The following is a 26,582-nucleotide window of genomic DNA, read 5'->3' on the forward strand; positions in this document are numbered from 1 at the left end:
CTCCGCCAATTACTAGCTATGTGACCTTCATTCCTCATCTGTAAAATTAGAGTTGTACTCAATGAGCTATAAGGTCCCTTCTAGCTTAAAAAGTCTATACTCGAGGCAGCTAGATGGCTCAGTTAATAGAGTGCCAGGTCTAGAGTTGGGAGGTCTAGGGTTCAAATCTGGCCTCAGAAACTTCCTAGCTTTATGACCCTGGACAAGTCACTCAACCCCATTTGCTTAGCCCTTACCTTCTATCTTAGAACAGAAAGTAAGGGCTAAAAATAAAATAAAATAATCTGTGCTTTTATGATCCTATCCCATTCAGGATAAGTCCTACCTTACTTTAGACTTCCCTGTTTAATGAGAGGAAGCAGAAAGGCCAGAGAGATCTGTCCTGCACCACCACCAACCCCATGTGCCAAACCTTTTGTAGTGCCCATGATAAGGGAACCAGGGGCACAGCATTCGCTGAAGCCGGCAAAGCTGATTAAAAAAAAACAACAAAAACAGAATCCCATACCCCTGTTACACATTTTTCAGATTTTCTTTTCTATCCTATTTATCTATGGAAAACCTAAGGGTCATAACAGCTCCCATTTCTATATCATGTCCAAGTTCATAAAGGGATCTCACTGTAGAAACCCTTTAAGGTGTTGGATGAAAAGTTCTCATTTCACATAGGACAACTGAGACTCATCAAGGTGAGATGACTAACCCAATTCATGATCACCCCACTAGGAAATGCCAGAGGCAGGACCTGAACCAAAACCTCCAGACTCTTAAGAGAGACATTCCTCTGATGGTCCTGAATAGATGGTAAACTCCTGTACCCATTTGTCTCCACAGACCTGGAATGCCTTCCTCTAATGACACCTTCCCTCACTCCCCACCACTACCACCAATCTCCCTCCATCTGTTCATATTATTCCTCCTTCAAAATCAATATCATCGGCAAACACTAATTAAGCACCAATTATATGCCCAAAGCTATGCCAGATGCCAGCAATACAAAGATAAAAACAGACCTTCCCTTCAAGGTCTATTTAATGGGGGTGAGGGATAGTTATATCATGCTTACAAATAAGTTGATTGGTCACTTTTCAGTCATATCTGACTCTTTAAAATCCCACTTTGGGGTTTTCTTTGCAGAGATACTGGAATAATTTACCATTTCCTTCTCTAGCTTATTTTACAGATGAGGAAACTGAGGCAAACAGTTAAGTGACTTGCCATGTATTAGTAAGTATCTGAGGCAGAATTTGAACTCAGGAAAAATGAGTCTTTCTGACTCTAGGACCAACACCCTATCCACAGAGAGGAGAAAGAGAACTGAGCAGCTCAGGAAAGGCTTCCTACAGGTGGTGCACAAGCTGAATCTCATCAGAAAACACACACACACACACACACACACACACACACACACACACACACACACACACACACACAAGATTCTAAGAAGAGAAGGGAGGAAAGAAACATTCCAAGCCTGGGAGACAGGCTGCATGAAGACACCCAAATGGGAGCTGAAATATGGAATGCAGGGAACAGCAAGACGGAAGGTTTGGCGGGGACACAGAGTACCCGAATGTGCAGTAAGCCCAGAAAGGTGGGCTGGGGCTAGATCCTGGTATCCAAGGATATGAGGGTTTGGGGAGGCGCAAGAGAGAAATGTCACCCACTTTGTTCTCTCCTACACAGCATTTCAGTCAGAAGTTATACTGTGTTCAAACAGAATGGACCAGCTCAAAGGATTCTTCTTCCAGGAAGCCTGCCCTCATCTCATCAGGGAGACATAATTTCCTCTCTGGTCCTTCCCCACAATGAGCCTCATTCCCCTCTGTATTTATGGGTTTTTGTCATTAGGTCCCCTAACAAAGCAACCACTAAAGCCTTACTCTAATACCTCATCACTTCTTTTTGACAGCTAACACTGGAGTGGAAGCTTTGCAAAGGTTCCCTCCTCATCTGCAGTTAGTACTCTGTGTATAAAGATATTTTGATTTGTCATTTTTCTCTTCACTGGGTGTTTATTTATAAAAATTTGATGTGTTTATTTCATTGATGGAGCAAGAAGTTTCAATTTCCCATGCTCTATATTCATCTTAAATAGAGGCAGACTATTGCACTGGGGGAGGGGGATAAATGTCAAGGGCTAAGAATTCCTTGGATGTGATCATTTGAAATTCCAGATTGCTGTAGTTTCCTGGCATTAGTAAGAATTGTATGATTTCAGAACATGTTGAACATGTTTCCAGTGGAGCATATGAAGATGGGCAACAAGATGGATTCCCATGTCTGTCTTCTTAGGTGACCTGAGTTTGGAGAAGGTCCTCACCAAGTTGGTCGCAGAGAAATTTTTTTTGACTGTAGCATCTCTCAAAGACCATCAATCAAGTCCAGAAGACTTGGGATTTTCATCATCCATGCAGAGGAAACTGAAGGCTCATCAGATCATAAGTCTAGAGGTGGAAGGGACCTCCTTAGAGGTCATATAGTCCAAACCTCCATTTTCTGAAGCCCAGAAAGGTTAAACAACTTGCCCAAGATCATACATATCATGGCTTTAGAGATGGAACAGACCTTAGAGGCCATCTAATCCAACCCCCTCATTTGATAGATGAGAAAACAGATGCCAAGGGAATTACCCAAGGTCACACATTGACAAAGTTTAGATTTAAACCCTAAACTCTGGTGGCATATATTGATGCTTAAGATACTGAAGTATTTCCCCTACTAAATGATGAACTCCACAAGAGTAGGGGCAACTAGTATCCTATTCATATTCCATATCCATCAGCACCCAGCACAATGCTCTGCACATAGCAGGTGCTTTATAATTTTCCCTCCCATAAATGTTTCTTGATTAAATATATGACTATAATGGGTGGGGACTCTTCTCTACCAATCTATAGTGAGATGGGGGAAGGAGTCTTTTGAAAACTTTCTAGAAAGTCACTTTCTAACTCAGATGGCTGAAAGTTTTTGGAAGGAGAGTACTAGCTCTACAAACAAAGAAGCTCTACAAAAAAGAATTCAAGAATATACAAGTCTTGGTTGTTCCTGGAGGCTCTGCTCAGGAAGAATCAATGGCACCCATCAATAAGGGAATGGCACAAAACCAGGAGAACAGAAATAGTGTTTGAAGCATGACTTATGTATGCCCACCTCCAGAGAAAGAACTGATAAACAGAAAGGCGTAAGACATAGTTTACTATCTTTTTGTCAAATGATGCCTTCTCTAATGGGGGAGGAGAGAGAGAGACAGAATTACGTAGGCATACAAACAAATTAATTGAAAAAATAAAGGAATGTCTGGACAATTTATGACATGTGAATGTAATTAAATATTACTTTAATGTATAAAAATGAGGAATATGAGGAATTCAAGACTGATTCAGAAATAAGCAGAACTAGGAAAATACTATAAGTAACATGTATAATAAAGTAAATAAAAAGAAACTAAAACCAAGGTAAATTCTGCTGTTGATGTCATTCAGTTGTTTCAGTCATGTCCAATACTTCGTCACTCCATTTTGGGTTTTCTTGGCCAAGATATTGCAGTGGTTTGCCATTTCCTTCTCCAGCTCATTTTACAGGTAATGAAACTGAGGCAAGCAGGACTAAGTGGCTGAGGTAAGATTTGAACCCAGCTTTTCCTTACTCTAGGTTTGACATTCTATTTGTCCCAACACTTGCCCCTAGGCAAACCTTCTGTAAATATAATGAGAACAGATAAGGAAATGCACTTGCTTCCTTTCCTTAAGGTAAACTACAAGTATGGAAAGTTTCATATGTGGAAAAAGTCATTTTACCAGGTATATTTGTTTAAATGCCATTCTTTGTTAATAACAGTAACTAGTATTTATATAGTGCCTACTATGTGCCAGGCGCTATATTGTATGCCTTACAAATATTATTTATTTGATGCTCACAACAACCCTGCAAGGTAGGTACTATTATGATCCACATGTCACAACCAGGAAAGCTGAGGCAAACACAGGTTAAAGTAACTTGCCCAGGATCACACATCTAATAAGTATGTGAGGCCAAATTTGAATTCTGGTCTTCCTGACTCCAATCCCAGGTTTCTATCCACTATAAGCCTGAGGAAGGGATGTAATGGAAGAAGAGATATCTGGAAATAACTGCAATGAGAAGCAAAAGACATCAATAACACTTACAAAAAAAAAAACTTACTACGCATAAGAGCAATAAGGGCTAGATAATGAAGGTTAAGTGACGACTTACCCAGGATCACACAGCTAAGAAGTGTCTGAGGTCATATTTGAACCCATACCTTCTAGGATTCTTGGCCACTTCCCCCCGCCCAAAAAAAATCAGTGCAATTTAAGAGGTTGAACTATGTCCATCTTTCCTTCTCCTCCTCCTCCTCCACCATTACGCTTCTTCCCTAGAATTTATTCTCTTGATCTAGGAAAGGAATTCTGCTTCTAAGAACTTCTTAAGTCCACTAGTGGCTCATATTCAACAAGGTAGCAATCTGATCTCTCCACCACAGCTAAAAAAATAATAATAACTAGCATTTATGTAGTGTTTTAAAGTATGTAAAGTTCTCTATATTTGAAACCCAAAACAACTTTGTGATGTAGATACTAAAGGTGTTGTTATCCCATTTTACAGATGGGAAAATTGAGATTCAGTTTGTCTTTTGCAATACCACATGACTAGCATCACAGATAGGATTTGAACCCAGGTCATTCTAACTAAAAGTCCAGTTCTTTAGCTACTGCAAAATGTTACCTGCCTCTCTCCCCCTCCCCCTCTCCCTCTCCCTCTCCTGCTCCCTCTTCCTCTTTCGCTCTCTTTCTCTCATGTGCGCATGCATGTGTGCTCAAATGAATATACATAATAAGGCACAACTTGATCCCCCAAAGAAAACAATGAGAATTTGTGAAAGGGTTTTCTCCCTCTTTCCAATAAGAGGGGGAAAACCCTCCAGAGAACAACACAAAAATTGTTTTTAAGATGGGTATGCTTAATGATCTCTTTACTGCCAGTCAATTAATTTTTCTCTAACTGCTTTTGTTAGGGCAAGTTTAATAATCTCTAATTATTCACCACATTCAGAGACTGCAGAATAATACCTCATAGTCTTCTATTTAATTCAGTATTTAAAAAAAAAACAGTACTAATTGATAGAGTTTAAGGCATAAACTTGGTTTTGTGTCACAAGAGCCAACTTGGTCAGGTTATTGCAGCCAAATGATTTTTCTCCCTTTCCTGGGCTTCCTCCCCCAGACTCTGTATTTCTTTTCTATATTTTAATCATCACTCCCAAGCCACAAAACACCCAAGGTATGTGCAGGAGGCATGATGCTAATGCAAATGGAGAAAAGTCAGAGCATTCCTAAGGACCCTTAAGAGGTATGTGGCTGGAGATGTGTGGTCAGAGACAGACAAAACAGATGAAGCTGATTATTGGAAACACACACACACACACACACACACACACACACACACACATACACACACACAACTAGTGAGTACATATAACTCAGTATTTCTGCTGTACACAACAAAAGGGCAGAGATTCAAAGACAGTCAAGAAAAGGTTGAGGATGTCATCATCTCTTCTTCTTCTCTCCCACTTCTTCCCTATCCCCTAGGGTGACCACCCCCAACTCCCCAGCTGCAAAGAAGCTTTTGTCTCTACCAGCTGAGAAGGAAACCAGCTCCTTCCTTCAGTGCCCCCCCCCCCGCCTCTCCTGTCTCTTTTTCCATGATCTCAACCATCTCCACCACCTCAGAGAATGATCACAGAATTTCAAGTTGAGATTTTTCCCCAAGAGATAATATAGTTCAGCACCCTCACTTTATAAGATAAGGAAGGAGGTCCACAAAAGGGGATAGGATTTGCCAAGTCACATGTTCCCATAACCATTAACGGTCAATATTGGTCCAGGACTGTGCATTCACCTATGAGAACTCAAGGTCCTTGGATGGCATCAAAAAGTAATTCAGTGGTGGGGTGAGAGTTCAGGCAGAGACCTCCAGGCTGACTTGATTCTCTGCTCTTTTGACTACTTTATGATACCCAAATCCCCTTTCTTATCTACTCCTCTGACATTATTATCTGCCCCTCACTAAAACAACATGGCTCAGGGTTAGAACCAAACCTGTTCTTGAAAAAGCTATAACATGTTCCTCTGGGGCATCTGCTTTCAAGAGAGGAGCCCACAGCATAGAGAAGCCCCCAAATCACCTTCCACTGGCATGGTTACTATAGGCTGGCCACCTTCCTGGGATACTGTAAAAGCAACTCTTGGTCAGGTAAGAGTTGGCCTAGATGGTTCAAAGCACTGACATGAGGAAATCTTTGGGGACCTTAACTCTAGTTAAGCCATTGTCATCGTCATCATCACTGCTGCCATTTTATAGCACCTTTTGCCTTATAAAGTCTGTTATTTCCATACTTTATTTCATCTAATAATAATAGCTTCCATGTATATAGGTAGAGCTTTAAGGCTGGCAAAGCACTTTGCAAATATTATCTTAGTTGAGTCTCACAACAACACTGAGAATTGGGTTGCTATTATTATCCCCATTTTATAAATAGGAAGCCAAAGCAAACAAGTTAAATGATTTGCCCAAGGTCACACAGCTATGAAGCATCTGCAGCGGGATTTGAACTCAAGTCTTCCTGACTCCAGGTCCAGCACTCTGTGCACCTCATTGCATTTCGTCCTTAAGAGTATCCTTGGTGACTTTCCCAGGATCCCTTAAGGGAATATGAGAGAGCCAGAGGTTCAGTTAAGAAAAGCTAAGGAAGCCACCATCTTCTACCTTTCTCCAACTTCTTCCCTGTTTTCTGTGGTCACCACCTCCAGCTCCTCAGCTGCAAAGAAGCTTTTGTCTCTACAAGAACAGAAGGATACCTGTCTGATTTTAGGTCAATAGAGAAACTTTTGGGAACAAGCCATCTTCAAAGACAGACTAGTAAAGAGAATACCAGAAACAGTTCTGGTGTAGCTCCCAGAGTGGTCCTAGGGTGACCTAGACCTAGACATTTAGGGGGAGCACTAACACTGACTGACTACAAGAGTTTGGAAACCCTTGACTCCCTTCCTTCAACCCAGCAAGCTGGACTTGAAGTTGTTCATGACCTCATTTGGGGTTTCTTGGCAAAGATACTGTAGTAGCTCACCATTTCTTCCTCCAGTTCATTTTACAGATGAAGTAACTGGGGCAGAGAGAGTAAAATGGCATGCCCAAGGTCACACAGCTAGTAAGTGTCTGAGGCCAGATTTGAACTCATGAAGATGAGTCTTCCTGATTCCAAGCCTAGCACTCTATCCACTGTACCACCTGGCTGCTCCAGCAAGTTAGGCTACCTCCCTTTTTCCCTTCTAATTGATCCTCTAGGCTACTATATTTGGGGAAGTCTTTCCTGGACACCATATCTACTCCCCCTTAATCCCTACCCCCCTAATCCCAAGAACTCTTGCAGAGAGTCAGGAATGTAATATTAGATATAGCTAAATGTGCTAATGCTTCCTGGGTAAGGCCACTAAGGGACAAAGAATGAAGAGGGTGCCCAAGTCACTTGGACTTTACCAGCTGCTAGGTTTCTGCCAAGGCAAATCTCTTTACTATTCTCTTCGAAGGTGTCTGAAGGGAGAAGGGTTTTTTTTTTTACTTTTATTTCTGTCTAAACTGACTAATCACATTTACTCTAAATTTTATTGTTAATATTATAATCAATGTCTTTGTTCATTGATTTGTTAATAATAAATAATACACCTGCTGTGCATAAAATAGTATAATAAACACTGCAGGAGATAATGAGATGATAGAGACCTAACCAGGCCCTCAAGGAGCTTACGGTCAAACAAAACACTCATAATGGTCCCAAAAAACAGACAGTGATATGTGCCTGAGAAGTAGGAGAAAGGTGCTATTTATTAGGGCAGAACATTATATAAGTTGTCAGATGAGGTCACTGCTTAACTGTTTTTGTAACAAGAGTAGTAGGTGGAATTTTCAAAAATTACTGATGTAAAAAGAAAATCTATCACTAAAATTGATTTTTTAAAGAGGAGTTACTGTTGAGGTCCTAAGATCACTGACTACCAGAACCCCATAACCTCTAACACAAGTGTAGCCAAGAGAATATGGAAAGGCGTATCCCTTTGAAGGCAGCAGCTCACCAAGCAATGTGATATGGGGTCATCAATGGCTGGTTCTTTGACCCTCTCTGTTCCTCTGACAACAACTAGCTTCTGGCTCTAAAGCTGTAATTCTAAAAGCTGGCACACAAGACGTTTTCCTTTGATACCCACAACATGGCAGGGGGGTGAGGGGAGAGATAAAGACAAATACAGAGAAACACAGAGTTCTGATTTCTGTTATGGGTTTCTTGGGTAATTGCTCTGTGTGGTCTTTGTGGAATTAGAATTTGATGGGGAGGAAGTCAAGACCCAGATATAAAACTTGGGATATTTCTTCTCCAATAATGAAACAGTCATTGGAAGTTAGCTTGAAGCTGAAAATCACATCCCCTAGACCAGTGATGGCAAACCTTTTAGAGATTGAGTGCCCAAACTGCAACCCTCATTCCACCATCCACCACACTCACCACCACCTGCCTTACCCCTGACAGGGGAGGGAGGAAGCACTCCCATTGGGCTGCTGGGCAGAGGGGCAGGTCATGTAAGAAATGTTCTCAGGTGGACATGGGGAGGGAAAGAGAGCAATCCAACCCAGTACTCTCTGGCACATGTGCCATAGGTTTGCCAACACAAGCCTAGACTAACAACATTTAGGGAGGCAGAGATCTATGATATTAGCCTGATATCCCCTGTCTCTGAGGAAAGCATAGGGAAAGCTTCTGACCCTAACCTCCTACTTCCCCTCCTGGAAGAAAATAAAGTCTCCCTTGGAGAAGAGTTGGCAGGGAGAAGAAGCCAGAGATGCCTCTTCTGCCTCCCTTCAAGTCACACAACATCTCCATGCTCTGTATGTGGGACAAACCTCCTTACAGTGCTATTGTAGTAAATGAAAGTGGGCATAAATTAAGATGAAGAATTGAGGCTCTGCTTGTGAATAAATGGGTCAGAGGAGGATTGATGAGGTTTTCCATTAACAGAAAAGCACTTGCTAGCAAATCATCAACAGATTTTAGTAATACCAAATCTTCACTAGGCCTGGAAAGCTTTGGGTAATCATATTCTCAGTAGGGGAGATCTCCAGATAGCTGCTTATTGCCCACTTTCAGAGATACCTCCCTAATGGCTCCCCCATATGGTCCTGATCCAAGACCTCCTAGGACCCCTGGGTAAAACTTTATTCAACTTAAAAAACATTTACTAAATACCTACTATTTGTAAGACATTCTGTTAGGTAGGCTAGGTAATCAGAGTCAATACACCAGGAGCACTGACTTTGGTGAACCCAATACGGATCAAGATGGTAAGACTCTGGTTGGTGAGATTCCATTATCTGTTTGTCAAATATAACCCTTGGCTGAGAAGGAGGTTGAAATCAAAAACTATGATTTTGAAGATGAGGATTTGGGATAACTGGTCTCAGACACTTCCTAGCTGTGTGACCCTAGGCAAGTCACTTAACCTCAATTGCCTAGCACTTACCACTGTTCTGCCTTGAAACCAATACTTGGGATTAATTCTAAGACAGAAGGTAAGGGTTTAAAAAAAAGAAGTCATCTATGACTCTTTCCCCTCTTAATGCCTTTACAACACCTGTTCTCACACTTGGGTTGCACCCACCTCATATCATCCCTAGCTTCATTCAAGGCTCAGCTCAAATGCCACCTACTCCACAGGCCAACACTATGACCTTGGTCTCTCCCAATTACAACTGCTCTCTTCCTTAAAATTACTTTGTATATATCTTGTTTTTTATTCATTTGTGTTCATGTTGTCTCTCCCTCCACCCCCTTCCTCAATAATATGTGAGCACCTTGAAGGCAGGGATAGTCAGTCAACTTGGAAGGAAGTCTCTAGGGGGCTGAGTCAAGGGTCTTTTAAAAATAAACATATTTAAAATGTCTATCAGAGACTTGGGAAAAGATACAGATGGGATGTTTATCAAATGTGCAAATGATACAAAACTAGGAGGGCCAGCTAACATACTAAATAACAAAGTCAGGATCCAAAAAATATATTTGCAGATCAGAACATTGGACTGAATTGAAGAAGATGATTAAAAAAACAAACCTTACCTTCTCTCATAAAATCAGTGCTGATTATCTGTTCCAAGGCAGAAGAATGGTAAGGGCTAGGAATTGGGTTATAAGTGACTTGCCCAGGAACACACAGCTAGGAAGTATCTGAGGTCATATTTGAATCCAGGACCTTCCACCTCCGGGCCTGGTGCTCTATCCACTAAACCACCTAGCTGCTCCAGAAGACAAATTTCATAGGTATAACTTTAAAGTCTGAGATGTCACTATTCTAAGTATTAAAACTGAGGGGACATATAACAGGTGAAAAAGATCAGGAGGTTTTAGCAGGCTGGAAAGAGTCTACAGTATGATAAAACAACATATAAAACTTAGTATGATTCATCATGCCTCCATACAGGAGGGAGGGAGGGGGAAAGAAAGGGAAAGATGAGGGAGGGAGGGTGGAGGGAGGGAGGGAAAGAGGAAGGAAGGAAGGAAGGAAGGAAGGAAGGAAGGAAGGAAGGAAGGAAGGAAGGAAGGAAGGAAGGAAGGAAGGGAGGGAGGGAGGGAGGGAGGGAGGGAGGGAGGGAGGGAGGGAGGGAGGGAGGGAGGGAGGGAGGGAGGGAGGGAGGGAGGAAGGAAGGAAGGAAGGAAGGAAGGAAGGAAGGAAGGAAGGAAGGAAGGAAGGAAGGAAGGAAGGAAGGAAGGAAGGAAGGAAGGAAGGAAGGAAGGAAGGAAGGAAGGAAGGAAGGAAGGAAGGAAGGAAGGAAGGAAGGAAGGAAGGAAGGAAGGAAGGGAGGGAGGGAGGGAGGGAGGGAGGGAGGGAGGGAGGGAGGGAGGGAGGGAGGGAGGAAGGAAGGGAGGGAGGGAGGGAGGGAGAAAAGGGAAAGGCAGTGCTTCAGACTAACAATAATAATCTGATGACTCCTGTGGCTAACAAAGACCTCTGCAATGCTAGGAGCAACATTAGAGCCACCACACTTGGCTCTGGTCCATTCCCAATGTACAAGCTAAGCAACTACTTCCTATAGTTTCCTAGTTACCCTGTGTATTGCATCTATCAGATGCTGTAAGATTATTAGGATGGGAGGTAGTCTAAAGAATATACTGGTTTTACTGACCTTTGACACAGGTATGCCCAAGATAATAGAAAAGGGCTCAGAAGAAGATGTTAAGAGGGCAATTATCCCAAAATTGTGACACAAAGTCGTCACTGAACATCACTGGTCAGCTTATTCTGTGCCTAAAAAATCTCAGGACACTCACATCTGTGAGAATTTATTTTTTATATACTATATTAATTTCTATAGAAGGGTCAATAAGTTCTCAGTGTAGCCATGTGTCTGAATTCTGGGTCAGATGCTATTCCATTTACTACTGCTTTTTGTATTCTCTTTGTCCTTATGAATCCCAAAGAATGTCTTCTTTTTTAACAAAATTTGGTTAAAAAATGAAGGGGACAAGGGTTCTTTTCTCATATCCTTGAGCCCCTTGGTATAGGGATGGGGAAGGGTGAATAGTTTGATGGACCACCTCCTAATTTGCTATTTACCAATTAGAGATGTCTTGAGATATTCAAGGGAGGAGTTGAATAATGAACACCCCACAGCATATGTCGGTACCTGATCCAGGATCTTTGAGGACTTTGGTTGTCAAGAGGGTTATGATGCTAGCACAATCAATAAACCTGCATTTTTATCCCCAAATCAGGCTCTTGAAATAACACAGCATAGTGTGAAAATGCCCAGGACTTTCCTGAGAGACAGAGAATACACAAAACAAGGGAACATAAACACAGACATATTGGGAAAGCCACCCCTCCAGCTTCACTGCTCTGCCATAGCCATGTCTCACCTAGCTCTCTTGTTCTTCATGCTAACACACTCAGCTTTACAGCCACAGTCTAAGACCACACTAGCCTAAAAGCCCAGATTTTCCTGGTAGCCCTAGAGTAGCAGAGAGGTTGATTCCTTCTTTAGGGTTATAAGGTTTCAGCCATAACAACACAATCTATTAAGGCACTCACATCTACAAAATGATAGATCCTTGCCATATGAAAGTGACAGTAGGAGCACAACCTCATACTGAACCTGAAATCATCAGGCTTATTAACTGCAAATTCAGCATGAGTCAAGCATGTGACATGACAGCCAGAAAAACTATTGCTTTACAAGTCTTCGATAGAAGAGGAATCAAGGGGCAGCTAGATGGCTCAGTGGATAGATAGCCAGGTCTGGAGATAGGAGGTCCTGGATTCAAATCTGATTTCAAACACTTCCTACCTGTGTGATCTGGAGCAAGTCACTTTACCCCAATTGCCTTGTCCTTACTCCTGCCTTGAAACCAATACTTAGTATTGATTCTAAGGCAGAAGATAAAGGCTTATTTTTAAAAGAGCAATGAAGTTCAGAATGAGGAAAATGAGAATTCTGCTGTCCTTTACTCTATGATCAGACCATATCAGAATGGTTAGGAGTCACATTTCTGGGAAAGACACCAATAAGTTGAAGCATGTTTAAAAGATAACCAGGGTGATTAAAGGCCTAGAGATCATGCCATATAAGGATCAGTGGAAGAAACTAGATATTTATAGACTAGAGAAGAAAGGATTCAGGGAGATATAGTAGCTACCTCCAAATAACTTATGGGTTGTCATGGAGAAGATGGAGTCCATTTTTCTGCTTGGCCCTAGAGGCGATGGGTAGAAATTACAAAATACAGTTCAGCTCAAGGTAAGGTCAAATTTCCTGATCATTAGAGCTATCTAAAAGTAGACTGGCTTGCTCCATAGGGTAGTGGCCATCTTTGAGCAATGGCTAGCTAGCCACCTGTTGGAGACTTTATAAAGGGAATTCTAAGTCAGGAACTGGTTTGACTAAATGCCCTCCAAGTCTAGTTCTGAGGTTCTGTAATTCCACTGACAACAGCTGCTACTCTCTGGTTCCCACAGTTTAAATACCCTGCCTTCTAGATCATGCAATTCCCACTGAGCATGTGGTAGAAGAGACATATATGCACAAATTTAATTCAAATCAACAATCATTTATTGAGCGCCTACTCTTTGCCTTCAAGGTATTTCCAAACAGCACTGTTGATAAGATAAAGTATTCAAAAAACCATATATAAGCAAGGCAGTGGAATGAGATATTTGCCATGAGAGGAAGAAGGGACATCTGGTTGGAGGAGTCATGGAAGGTTTCATGGAGAAGATGGCATTTGAGTTGAGCCTTGAAGGATGAACAGGACCCTTAACAGAATAAGGATATTTCCAGGTGGAGGAAAGAAAATGAGTCTACAGCAGAAAAGTACAAGATCTTATAAATTGTGTCCATGATGACAATATGGAGGCATATTGGGAGTCATCTATCTGCATAGAGATTGCCAAGGAAGAAAATGTAGAGAAGAAATGAGAAAAGGCCCCCTGGGGAATTCCAACATTGAGCAGACAGAAAAAGAACAATGAGCATCATCACAGTAGCAGCAATATGCAGAATGTGGTAAATGCCATAATAGAGCCAGGAGCAAAATGTGCAGGTACTATATTGCTTACCACATAGTAGGAGCATTGAGAAGTGAATAACAAAATATTCTGGGAGGTGGAAGATGGAGACCTTCCTCTCAACTCAGGAAGAGGAGGCAGAATCAGGGAAGGTTTCCTGGAGGATGCAGTTTTCAAAATTGGTCTTTAAAATGGGTAGAATGAGGGAAGCTAGGCAACTCAGTGGGTAGAGTGCCAGACCTAGAGATGGGAGGTCCTGGGTTCAAATGTAGCCTCAGACATTTTCTTAGCTGTGTGATCCTGAGCATGTCAAGGAACCTCAATTGCCTAGCCCTTACGGTTCTTCTGCCTGGAAATCAATTCTTGGTATCATTTCTAAGAAAGAAGGGAAGGGTTTTTAAAAAATAAAATAATAACAAAATGGGTGGGATTCAAAAGAAGTGGAAAGAGAACATTCAATCAATCAACCATTTTTCTTAAGTAACTTCTATGTGCCATATACTGTATTGGAGGCATAAAGCAAAAGTTAAAAGTTATTTTCCACAAGATATTTGCATTGTAACAGTAGTCAACATCTCTATATATGGATACATACAAAATGAAAACACAGTAACCTTGATGAGGGCAGGGGTGGGGGTGGGGGGAAGGACCAAGAAAGGTCTCAGACAGAAGATGGCACAAGCTGAATTGTAAAAGAAAATGAAGATTCCAAAAGGGAAAAGAGAAGAAAAAGGGTATTCTAGGCATGGGGGACAGCTTGTGCAAAAACATGGAGGTGGAAAGGGTCCATGAGACAAACAGTAAGACCTATTTGGTTGTAATACAGAGTGCAGGAAGCAGAATAATGTATAAGGATGGAAAGAAAGGATGGAGGCAAGGTGTAGAAGAACTTTAAATCCCAGTGCAATATGACCAAAAGAGAGGAGATACAAAAGAGCAAGGCATCCGCGGAGAGAAATGACTAATCTTTCTTAGCCAGAGCATAGAAGAGAGTGAGGAGACTCAGAGAAAAAACCTGCCAAGACATGCTGGTACCATGTCAGGTGGGGTCTCACATAGCAAGAACTCTTGAATTCTGAGCACATCCAGTACATTCATTTCTAGCTGACGCTGAATATAAACTCTGACCTAGGACATATTACATAATGTTTACATTGCTGAGTCTAGATTTACCATGGCTAAGAAAAACACTGCCCAAGGACCACAGTTTCAGGATTTCGAAGCTAATTGAGGAAATACACATGAAGAAAACCATTTCTGACTCTATTACTAACTCTTCTAGAATATCACAAAGAATGGAGGGTCTGGAGAAGATGCTGCCCTGTATGAAAATGAACTGAGATGACTGGTCTAAAAGGATCAAGAGGATTTAAATCTATAAAATCATTAAAGAAATTGATAAGATAAATACTGATGAAACAAAGTTAAGAAATTCACAAAAGCCTAAATAAACTATTAGAATATGGACCAAGGGTAGAATAATTAGAAAAGTTCTTGGAGAATAAGCTTAAATCAAATAAAAGAAATACTAGTTAACCTATTGAATTATGGAACTTCCTCTTCTTTATTTTTAATTTTTAATTTTAAAAATACTTTTCCATATTTCCATATTTCATTTTCTTTCCCTCCTCCATCCCTAATCCAATAAGCACTTCCACTGAGTTATACAAATGTTATCACTTATACCTATTTCCATATTATTCATTTTTGCAATAGAGCAATCTTTTAAACCAAAACCCCAAATCATATATCCATATAAACAAATAAGTCATTTGTTTTCTTCTGTGTTTCTACTCCCACAGTTCTTTCCCTCAATTGGGAGAGCATTCTTTCTCATAAATCCCTTGGGATTATCTGATATTAGCAAAGTCCATCACATTGTATTGTTCCACAATGTTTCATTTTCTGTGTATAATGTTCTCTTGGTTCTGCAAATTTCACTCTGCATCAGTTCCTGGAGGTTCTTCCACAGAAATTCTTCAGGAACTTCCTCTTCTAAATAGTGACAAAGAAAGAAGATTTTTTTTTAAGCTGGTAAAAAAACCTCCCCTAAGATTTGAAAGACTGACAGGTGGTAAACAATAGGTGTAGACTGAGGGACAAACCTCAACTATCACCTCTGTGCAAATGTGCCCCACCCTCTGCCAGCCTATTTTTTTTTTCAGCCTTATCTTCTGTCTCAGAATCAATACTAAGTATTGATTCCAAAGCAGAAGAGTGGTAAGGGTTTAAGTGACTTGCCCAGGATCACACAGCTAGGAAGTATCTGAGGCTACATTTGAACCCAGAATATCTAGTCTCCAGGCCTGGCTCTTTATCCATTGAACCACCTAGCTGCTCCTTCCCTACTCCAGCTATAACATATATTCTCAGTTCCTGTGCTTTTCTACCTCTGAGTTCATGCTCTTTCCTCCACCAAGAATGGCTTCCTTCTATGAAAGACATAAGCAATGGGTTAGGGTGCCCAGAAGCTGGCCCAAAGGGACTGGCAAGAACCTGTCAAGAGCCCAATGTTAAATTTTCAGAATGAGCAGTTATACCTCTGAAACTTGCAAATACAACAAATCAGGGCTTGAGTTACTGTTTGGTTTTATCTAGATTTTTTAAAGTGATGGAGGAAACATTAATAATGCAAATCAAACTGAAAAGTGCATCAAGAATACATTTCTACCCTCTCCCCAGATCCGGCTGTTAAATATTTACCAGCACACCTCTGCCAATGTGTTGGTCTGTTTGCTCTAACTGCGGTTTTTCTGTTACAGGAAGAAAGCTGGGGAAGGAGGGAAAAAGAGAGGGGCAGAGGGAGAGTGAGGGAGAGAAGGAGACAGGGAAGGAGGGAGGGATAGGGATTATTGAACATTGATAGTAATATCTTTTTTAAAGCATCATTAAATCATTTTTTTTATTACAGCTGAAGAATCAAGAAGTACGACCAGGAAAAGAAATATCCAATGTGTTCCTTGTCTCTGAACAGGGTTGGCTTTGCAAATGCTGAGAATACTAAGTATCTTCTAGCAGGGTGAGCTTGGAGACAAGGGATGGTCTGGATTTTGAGAACTGTCACAGCAGCCAGGACCCAAGGCATTTGCCGCATTCCCCCCCCCACCCCCCCCCCAATGCTCCTCCCCCTCAGACCCTGGTGGTTTGGGAAGAGGATGGGAGAGGAAATTGAGACTGGAAGCTCAAGAACAATGAGGTACGGGCCAGACAATGACTGCAGTGCTGCTGCTTAGTTACAGAGGCTCCCAGAGCTGCTGCCAGCTCTGTGCCATTTTCCCTGCAATCTGGCAGGAATGAAGGGTCCCAAGTGACTGGAAATCCGGGATCATTATAATACAAGACAAAGTCAATTTTCCCCATGTGCACTGATTATTAGCAGCTTGACTCCCTGTCAGAAAGCACCAAGCATTGTCACATTCACATACCTAAAGGAAGCTATTTGTAAAAAGCAGAGGGATACAGCAGGATGGGAATGACAGTGGGAACCACAAAATCTGGGTTCAAATCCGAACTCTATTACTTAACCACATGTGAGACCTTGATCAAGTTGTTTCACCTCCATGGATCTCATCTGTAAAATGAATAGGTGACCCCAAAGGTCTCTTCCAAACCTCTTTCCTTTTGCCCAGTAGTTTCAGACATGCCCAACTCTTTGTGACTTCATTTGGGGTTCTCTTGGCAGAGACACTAGAATGGTTTGCTATTTTCTTCTCCAGCTCATTTTACAGTTGGGAAGTTGACGCAAAAAGGTTAAGACTCGCCTAGGGCCACACAACTAATAAGTGTTGGAGTCCAGGTTTGAACTCAGAAAAATCAATCTTGATTCCAGGACTAGCACTCTATCCATTGTGCCACCTCGCTGTCCTTAGAGGTGGTCTAGCAGACCTCAAAGGTCCCTTTCTATTCTATGATTCTATGGCCAGGTATTCAATCATGTATTCATAAGCCAAGAATTCCTTGGTTCTGAAAAGGTATGTAAGTTATTATGGCAGCACTGGTCTTTGTCAGTGGAATTCAGGGGATGAATAAGTTCCCTTTAGATCAAAGGAAGAAAATGTGGGTATTATAGACAGCCACATAGTTGAACAGATAGTTTAGAGGCCTCTCACAAAAGTTCCATGGCTCTGTTTATCCAAGGAACTAGTTGGCATTGGGCCACTCCTGACAATATTCCTAAAACCTAGGTCTGACCATGTTACCTACCCTTCTACCCAAGAAGTTCTGTGGCTCCAATTGACTCAAACCATCAAATACAGTCACTTCTGTTTAGCATTTAAACCAGGCTTCACACTCAGACTCTAGCACACCTTTGAAAGCTCACTGAACCTTATTTCCTTTCATGCATCCTACTTTAAAATCAAACTGGTCTACTTGCTGTTCCCTGTGCATAGCATTCTACCTTCTGTCTCGATGCCTTTGCAGAGACTGTCCCACCTCCCTCCCAGCTTCCTCTCAACTGCCCATCTGGAATAGCTGCACTAACTCCTGGAATCCCTAGCTTTCTTCCAGGCTTCAGCCCACACACCACAGGGTCTATCTTGATCTTTCCTCCCAATCGCTAGCACACTCCCCATCCCCTGAAACCCCCAACTTGACTGGATATATTTGGTATTTGCCTTTATGTATACATATGCGATCTCTCCAGAGAATGGATGATCTCTGAGGGCAAGAATTATTTCTGTATTTTGTCTTGACATTCCCAGATCAAAGCCAATTGCCTGACACATAGCAGAAGCTTAATTTATGCTTGTTGAACAAAGGAATATAGTCCCTTCTCCCCCAGGAGAGATAACACTGTGCCTCTGTGCCTTCCCACCAACAGGTGCACACTGTTGATAGGGGCGCTTTTGAATGGGCAGAAGATGGCTCCCAAGAGCCAGTTGATGAGCAGTGCCCTGAGCGAGAGGACAAGCCTACTGCCTTGTGTGAGTATCCATTCATATCACAGAGAAGGTGTCGAAACCTGTGGCCAAGATGCTCATGACCAGGGTAGCAATGGGACTCTGCCACATCTCTTTAAAGCAGAAGCCACTGCTAAAAGCGTTAGCTGGGGAACCCAAGCCCAGAAACACCATCATGTCTACTTGCTTAGAAGGGAATGATGCCTGGGGAGTTTCTCTGGAGTTTAAAAGCAGATCAAATAGATCCCACCAAGGATGCCTCGGGCCATACACAAGAGCTACAATGATTCGGTATCGACATTTTATTTTATTTAAGCTCTCAGAAGTTCCTTTCCTGGTAGTGAAGCAGGTTGGCCAGGTGTCACCCTCAGGCATAGACAGTGATCTGGGTGCTACTAGAGGACAAACATCTCATTCCCACAGGAAGTCCCCAGGAGCATGTGGACAGGAAGTAGGGTAGGTAAAATAGAAGAAATAGAAATAATAAAAATAGAATCGTAGGGGCAGCTAGGTGGCTTGGTGGGTAGAGAGCCAGAGCTGAAGAGGGGAGGTCCTGGGTTCAAATCTGACCTCAGAAACTGCCTAGCTGAGTGACCCTGAAGCCCTTACCACTCTTCTGCCTTGGAACCGATACTTACTATCTATTCTAAGGCAGAAGATGAGAGTTTTAAAGGAATAAAACTGCAGAATGTGGGAGTTGGATGGCCATAGAGGCCATCTTGCTCAGTTCATACATGAAAAGAATCCCTGCTGCCTTGTGTGAGTATCCATTCGTATCACAGAGAAGGTGGCATGTGGCCAAGATCCTCATGACCAGAGTAGCAATGGGACTGTGCCACATCTCTTTAAAGCAGAAGCCACTACTAGGAACATTAGCTGGGGAACCCAAGAACAGTACTAAATCTAGAAACATCATCATGCCTACTTCTCTTGTTCAGGCAAAAAAAAAAATGGTGGCACAGTAGATCGAGAACTGGGTCCAGAATCAAGAAGACCAGAGTCCAAATTCTGCCTAAGACATATTAGCTAGTGACCCTGGGCAAGTTACAGAATGCATTTTCCCCAATTTCTTTCCCTATGAAATGGGGATAATAATAGCACCTACCTTGTAGTGTTGTCGTGAAGGTCAAATGAGATGTTTTTAAAAAGTACTTAGCACAGTGCCAGGTATACAGTGGGTGCTAAATAAATGCATATTCCCTTTCCCACTATAACATACCTGACAAGTAAGTCATGTAGCCTCTCCTGAAAGACCTCCAAGGGGAGGAAAGCCACCCCCTCTCTAAACAGCTCATTGTAGTTTTGGTTAGCTTCTTCCTGATATTGACAGTTTGATCCTTGGAAGCTTCTACCCCTTCCCCCTAGTTTTGCCCCCTAGGGCTGAATGAATCAAATCTAGTCTTCCTTCTATATAATAGTCACTCAAAACGTAGCTATCATGCTTTCTCCCTTCCCCTTGAATTTTCTCTTGTTTTGGTAAAAAATAAATGCCCACTTCCCTTGACCAACCTTCATGCCATGCATTTAAAGCCTGTTATAATTTTAAAGATGGCAGATTATAAAAGAAAGGCAGCCTAGTGGACAGAAGGCCAGGAGGCCCAGGAAGAACTAATCTCAAGATGGGCAAGTCAACTGATCTCTCAGTACACCTCGATAATTCTCTAAGAGAACAATTTGCAAATGACTTGATGTTCTGTTTAAGCAGGGGAAATGCAGACACTGGGAGTCTCCTGCCCCAGTGAAATCACAGGTCCAGATGTTTCCCCCTTCTCACACAAAGGGGCATAGAATGTTAGGATGAGAGAGAACCTTAGATATCATCTCAAACACTTCCATTTTGCAGAATTGGAAAGGAGGCCCAGAGAGCAGAAGTGACTTCCTTGCCCACAGTCAATAGGTCTAAAGTGACAGAGCTAGGATGTGAATCCAGGTCAGACCAAACATCCCCTTGTCTCCCTCCAATCCTCGCATTATACTAACCAGAGGAGAACTCTTCATAATGCAGCATCTTTATCATGTCACTCACCCAATGCCTAGTATCATGACTATGTCATTGTTTTTTAGTGATTTCAGTCATGCCTGACTCTTCTTGACCCTTTCTGGGGATTTCTTGGCAGAGATACTGAAGCAGTTTGCTTTCCTTCTCCAATTCATTTTACAAACAAGAAAACTGAGGCAAACAGGATTAAGTGGTTTGTCCAGGGTTGCACAGCTAGGAAGTGTCTAAGGTGGATTTGAACAGGGTTAAGTGACATGTCCAGGGTCAGACAGCTAGTAAGTGATTGAGGCTGAACCTGAACTCAGATTCTGCCTGTTATGCCTATAGTAGACCCTTAAAAGATACTAGTTGATTGACTAATGGATGAACAGGTAAGAATGAATTACTAAGTAGATTATTAATTAACAAATAAATGAATGACCACCAATCATTTAACAAATATTTTATTAAGTACTTATGTGCCAGGTACTTTCTTCCTTGCTCGCTTCTGATGTGCTAGGTATTGTGCTAAGCATTTTTCAAGTATTACCTCATTTTATCTTCCCAACAACCCTGGGAAGTAGCCAAAAACCAGTCATTCAGCCTGACGACAGATTCCTAACCACTGAAGTCCTAATGAAGTGGAGCCAAAGAAAAATATGACCTTTCACACCAACTCAGAGGAAATAGAAAGCTAAGTTCCCAAATGGACAAGAAGGGCATCAGAGTCATCTGGGGGTGGCAGGAGAGGAAGTCACTGGGTTGTATAGAAGTCACAAATCCAACTATACATGCTTGACAGAAGGAGAGGGAAACAAAGAGAGGGAGAAGAGGGAGGGAGGTGAAGGGAATGAAGAGAGAGATCAGAAAGAGGAGGGAAGGGGAAGGCAGGGGAGGAGGGGACAGGAGGGGAGGAGAAAGAGAACAAATGAAATAGTATTGGTGGTGTCAAACTCAAATAGAAATTAGGGTCACTAAACTGTGCCTAAGAATCCCTGCAAGCTTCATATTGACTTAATTTCAAAAAGTAATGTTCTCCATCTTATTATATTGCTATTTGCTTTGTTTAGCATTGTCCAATTACATTTTAATCTGGTTCTGGCTGAATGTTTCACCCCTCAGGTCATTCCACCTGGCATTCCCCTCCCTGTCTTCTTTATCTTACCCACCCATAGCCTACTCATCCCCCAGTGGGTTGCTGTGCTTCCTTTGACTTCCTTGAGTTTCCCCCTTGCCTCATGTCAAAACAGAAAAAAGAAACTGTGATGTGGTGACTCTAATAAACTGCACTTCAGTGCAAAGCCCTTTCAAGAATATTTCCCCCCAATTATCAGTTTTTCTGGCAACTAAGCCTTTACATGTTTTTGCTTTCTTCTTTTGCAGCCTCTTTCAAAGTCTCTGTCTCTGTCTCTCTCTCTGTCTCTCTCTCTCTCTCTCTGTCTCTCTCCTCTTCTCCTCTCTCTCTCTCTCTCTCTCCCCCTCCTTTCCTTCTCTCTCTCCTCCTCTTCTCTCTCCCTTTCCCTCTCCCCCCCCTCCTGATCTACATACAGTAACTGGGGGTAGTGGAAAATAACATTTTCATTTGATCGTTTCCATAGCAACCATCTCTAATCCATCTGCTCTCTGATACAGATTTCCTTTTCTTAAAAAGATCCCATTTCCTTTCCAGCTACTACCGTTTTAAGACACTGTACTCATTTTATGTGTATTTTATATTTTATGTGTATTTTGGAGAATCTTCAAAGGTTACATATTGACTTGAGTACCCAAATCCAAGAAAAAATGTGTTTTCAACTAGGATCTACAAAGGCCCCTGAAGTTACACTAACAAAGGCCCCACTAAGAAATTCTCTGTCCCTGGGACCAGGTTACCGCCAAGCAGAGGTGTACAGCAGACAGCTCCAATAGGCTCAACTGGTAAATGTTCAGTGATGGCATTTACACCTCAGAAATCAGAGCCTGGCTTGATGTTTTGGTGATTACCCAATGTAAGAAAGTGATAGAAAAAAATGTTGTTTGATGTTTTCTTTTATCTTCTGTCAGTATCAATTCTAAGACAGAAGAGAAGCAAGGGCTAGGTTACTGGAGTGTGTCTTGCCCAGGGTCACACAGCTAGGGAATGCCTGAGGCCAAATTTGAATCCAGGTTCTCCCGATTCTAGGCCTGATACCTTGCTGCCCCAGGGGGAAAAAAATTAATATTCCAGATTAAACCTAAAAGTTCATCACCCTTTGTTTTTGAAAAGTCAAGTTGTTTTTTTTAATTCTCATCTTAGAATTAATACCAAGCATTGGCTCCAAGGCATAAGAGCAGTAAGGCTTAGGCCACTGGGGTTAAGTGACTTACCCAAGGGCACACAGCTAGGAAGTGTCTGGGGGCAAATTTGAACCCAGGACCTCCCAGTCTCCAGGCCTGGCTCTCAGTCCAGAGTCTCATCCACCTAGATGCCCCAAGACAGTTGTTAAACATCTTCTAGCAACTCCCTTCCCCCTGCCAAAATTACCTGAAGCTCCCCACCCACCTCCCACCAAGTATGAAATGGCTTTGCTCTGACAGCTCTTAGCAATAAAACTCCCTTCCCTCCTTTCCTCTGCTCAAGACCTAATTAAGCAGAACCTCAGGGAGAAAATGAAAAACTTGCCACATTCTGAGTTTATCTTCCAGAAGAAAATCCCCCATTTGCTGACTGAATCAAAATATTTCTTCTTTTTCCATTCCTGTTGGCATGAAGGGACCTAAAAGCCCAGGTAAAGCCAGAGAGGAAGCCTGCCAGTAATCAAGCTTCTACTCATGAAGAATTCCCTCAAATTGGTGCCACATGAAATGAAAGTCTACAGAAAAGGAAGTTAGGTTGCTGTGTTGTCTTAGTATTCCTTCATCACTGCTGATCTAATATTGCCTCTCCTCCTCCATGCCAAGTGGCTCTTCGCTTCCCCAAGACTAACCCTTCTACACACTCCCTTCCATATTAATTTAATATGATTTGATATGTCATCTCCCACCTCCATGTGTGCTATTTGTTCCTTCATCACTTTCACTTCTTCAGGCCCCTGTTTCCTTCAAGAAGCAGCCCAGGTAGCATCTTGTAGAGGAAGCCTTTCCTGATCAGTTGTCAGGACTTTCCCCCTGCAACTTATACTATCTTACTTTTCTGTTTAAAGAAATAGGGATTAGTTGGATGACAGGAAAGTACAGAATGCCAAGACTGGGGTCAAAAAGATCTGAGGTCAAATCCAGCCTCTGGCACTTAACTAGCTGGGTGACCCTGGGCAAGTCACTTCACCTGATTGGTCTCAGTTTCCTCATCTGTAAAATGAGCTGGAGAAGGAAATGGCAAACTACTCTGGTATCACACAGATACTTAATAAGTGATTACTGAGTTGAACTGAACTGAAAGCTTTTCTTTAGATGCCCCAAACCAAATTATTGTTAGGGCTAATGGGAAGTGTCAGCAGATATCCTACAGGCACATTTGATAATAATAACCCTGCTCTACCAGACAGCCATAAGAGCATATTGGGGCATGGAGAGAAGGCAGGTGAACTCATCCATTTACCACTAACCCAGTCAAAGACCATGGCCACAAGAAATCCTAGGATGGGTCATGTCTTATAGGATTAAAGCTTGGAAGGGTCTCAGAGACCATCTAATCCAACTCCTTCATTTTACAGACATGGAACAGAAAGATCAGATGAACTGGACTGGGCAAGTGCCGAAAGCCACAGAGGAAACTGAGGCTCCGGGAAGTTACTTAATTTGCCCATAATCAGGAAGTACATGAGGCAGGATTGAGACTGATCTTCCTGCCTCCAAGTCCAGCACACAATCTATGTCATATTCATTGCCTCTCATCTGTAAAATGAAAGGACCCCAGTTGCCCCTTCCAGCACTGACATTTAGTGACTCGGTGGCCCTATCTTTTGAAAAAAAAAATTCAAATTCTCAGCAACAACAGCATCTTTAGGTTACCAAGGAACCATTCCTGTGGGCTGCTCAGGCCTTGTGCATGCAAGAAAAAAAGCTGATCTGCCTTGGGTTGATATGAATGGGAGGGGTGGTTTCAGTCCTGCCTTCCTGGGAACCTTGAAATACCAAAAGCAAAGTGCAAGACCCTTCACCAGGATCCTCTCCTAAACAATCTGCGTTCAAGACCGCTCCACCCTGCCTCATCTAGGCTCTCTGGGAGCCCCCTTTCCCTCACCATTCGCCTAGGGAAATAACACCATATTCTCTACTCAAGTTCTAGCTGAACAACGCCACGAGCAACTGGGACGCTGTATTTATGGAAGCTCTCTGATACCAAAATTAAATTCTCCTGGATAAGCTCAGATTTGGGTGTTGATGCTAATTACGTCTGCCCTTTCCAGGGACCAAGGCAGTCTCTGACAAAGCTCTGTGAACTTAAATGGAGGGTATTTCCTAAATCCACTATATACTGTGTACAGTCATACACAGCAGGGACCAGAGAAGTCAGAGATCATCTTCTCTGGTCCAGAATCCCTCATGTCTAAACCCTGACACTATCTCATTGGTAAGGTGTGAAAACTCCTGCCATCATCCCCTGGGACACCAGGATCTAACCTGCAGGAGCATCTTGCTGCCCATTCAGCCACCATCCACGCACCACTAACTGACACCACCATGTTCTACTTCCCACCTTTTGCTCTGGCTCAGTAAATTATCAAATCAATGGTTACTAAAAAGAGTACAATAATCCCTTCCTTTGCTCACAACCCCTGTGACTACCTAGATGGAGAGTGCTTATCCTTTTGTATGTGTATGTCATGGACCCATTTAGCAATCTGGTGAAACCTAAGGACCCCTCCTTGGAATATTTTTAAATGCATTAAATAAAGTGCCTAAGATTACAAAGGAAACTAATTTTATTGAACTACAGTTATATTTTTAACATGTTCACAGACCCAGGTTAGGACCAAAGTTTGCCTTTCCTGTGCATTGTGCTTCCCTTTACATGTTATATCCTCTAGTTAGAACATAAGCTTGTTGAGGGCAGCAAGTGCTTATGGGTGAGGCTATTTCCCCTGGACAAACCTGGCTAAGAATCTACTACCTAGGGCAGTGATCGTGAACCTTTTAGAGACTGATTGCCCAAACTGTACCCCCACACACAATGTGAGCTTCTCCCTTACCCCAAACAGCAGAAAGAGGAAGCACTCCCTTTGGGGTGCTGCGCAGAGGGGTAGGTGATGTGAGAAATGTCCTCAGGCATAGTAGAGAGGGGCAAGGGAACATAGTCCTCTGGCATGTGTACCATAAGTTCACTGACACAGGCCCAGGGCAAACATTGAACCCACTTCAGGATACCTTTAGCTAATCCTATACCATTCTAACACATAAATAATTGTTGCACTCACCAGCTATAAGGTCATCAGAAGGAAAATAATTCACATACTTCCTCAGCCATCCCCCACCCCCAGGGAAGGACCAAATGTCCTGGTATCCAAAGGGTCATGGCTTTGGATTATATCAATGTATCTACATAGTCAGGTTTTCTCCCAGTGGTCAAATTCAGTCCTAAGCAGGAATTTAGACAGATGAAGGCCACATCATTTGCAAGTCCCCAACCCTTGGCTACCCCTGGCCCTTGGTGGGTCCAGGTCCTTCTTCCTCCAGCCCCAGACGAAGGCCCTACCTCTTGCAGAGAGCTTCTTGGTGTTGATGATCTTAGCTGCATATTCATGTCCAGTGCAAAGTTTGACACAGCGTCGTACAACTGAGAAAGCCCCCCTGGGGAAGAAAGCAGGGAGGGGGGGAAGGAGGTGGAGAAAAGGAAAGGAGGGAGGGAGGAAAAGAGACAGAGAGAGAAAGTAGGTTAATCTCCCATTAAGAGACACTCAGACCTGCCACAGCACCCCAGGGCACCCCTCAATATCAGGTCAGTTTTGAAGACAGCTAAAGAAGAGAGCTGAGGAAGTAGAGGAGACCAAAGAATCAGGTGGGATTTTCCACAGGGAGTATAAATGCAATGCGGGAAAGGAAAAGTGCCCTCACAACAGTGTAGGGAATATCCAGAGTTCATACCCCACACTGAGCCCTGACCCCCAAGCCAGG

General features: G+C 42.5%; 1 protein-coding gene across 23 annotated transcripts in view; it reads right to left on the bottom strand.

Moving 5' to 3' along the window:
* Nucleotides 1-26,582, bottom strand: part of CAMK2B (calcium/calmodulin dependent protein kinase II beta) — a 311,330-nt gene that overhangs the window by 192,070 nt on the left and 92,678 nt on the right. For all 23 annotated transcript variants that reach the window (XM_001370017.4, XM_007475861.3, XM_007475863.3 and 20 more), the window contains exon 2: nt 26,164-26,258. In XM_001370017.4, coding sequence (XP_001370054.2) covers nt 26,164-26,258 — 95 coding nt within the window. The remainder of the gene's footprint in view (nt 1-26,163; nt 26,259-26,582) is intronic.

This window comes from Monodelphis domestica, chromosome 1 (genome assembly GCF_027887165.1).
Source record: "Monodelphis domestica isolate mMonDom1 chromosome 1, mMonDom1.pri, whole genome shotgun sequence".
In the NCBI taxonomy this organism is placed as follows: Eukaryota; Metazoa; Chordata; class Mammalia; order Didelphimorphia; family Didelphidae; genus Monodelphis; species Monodelphis domestica.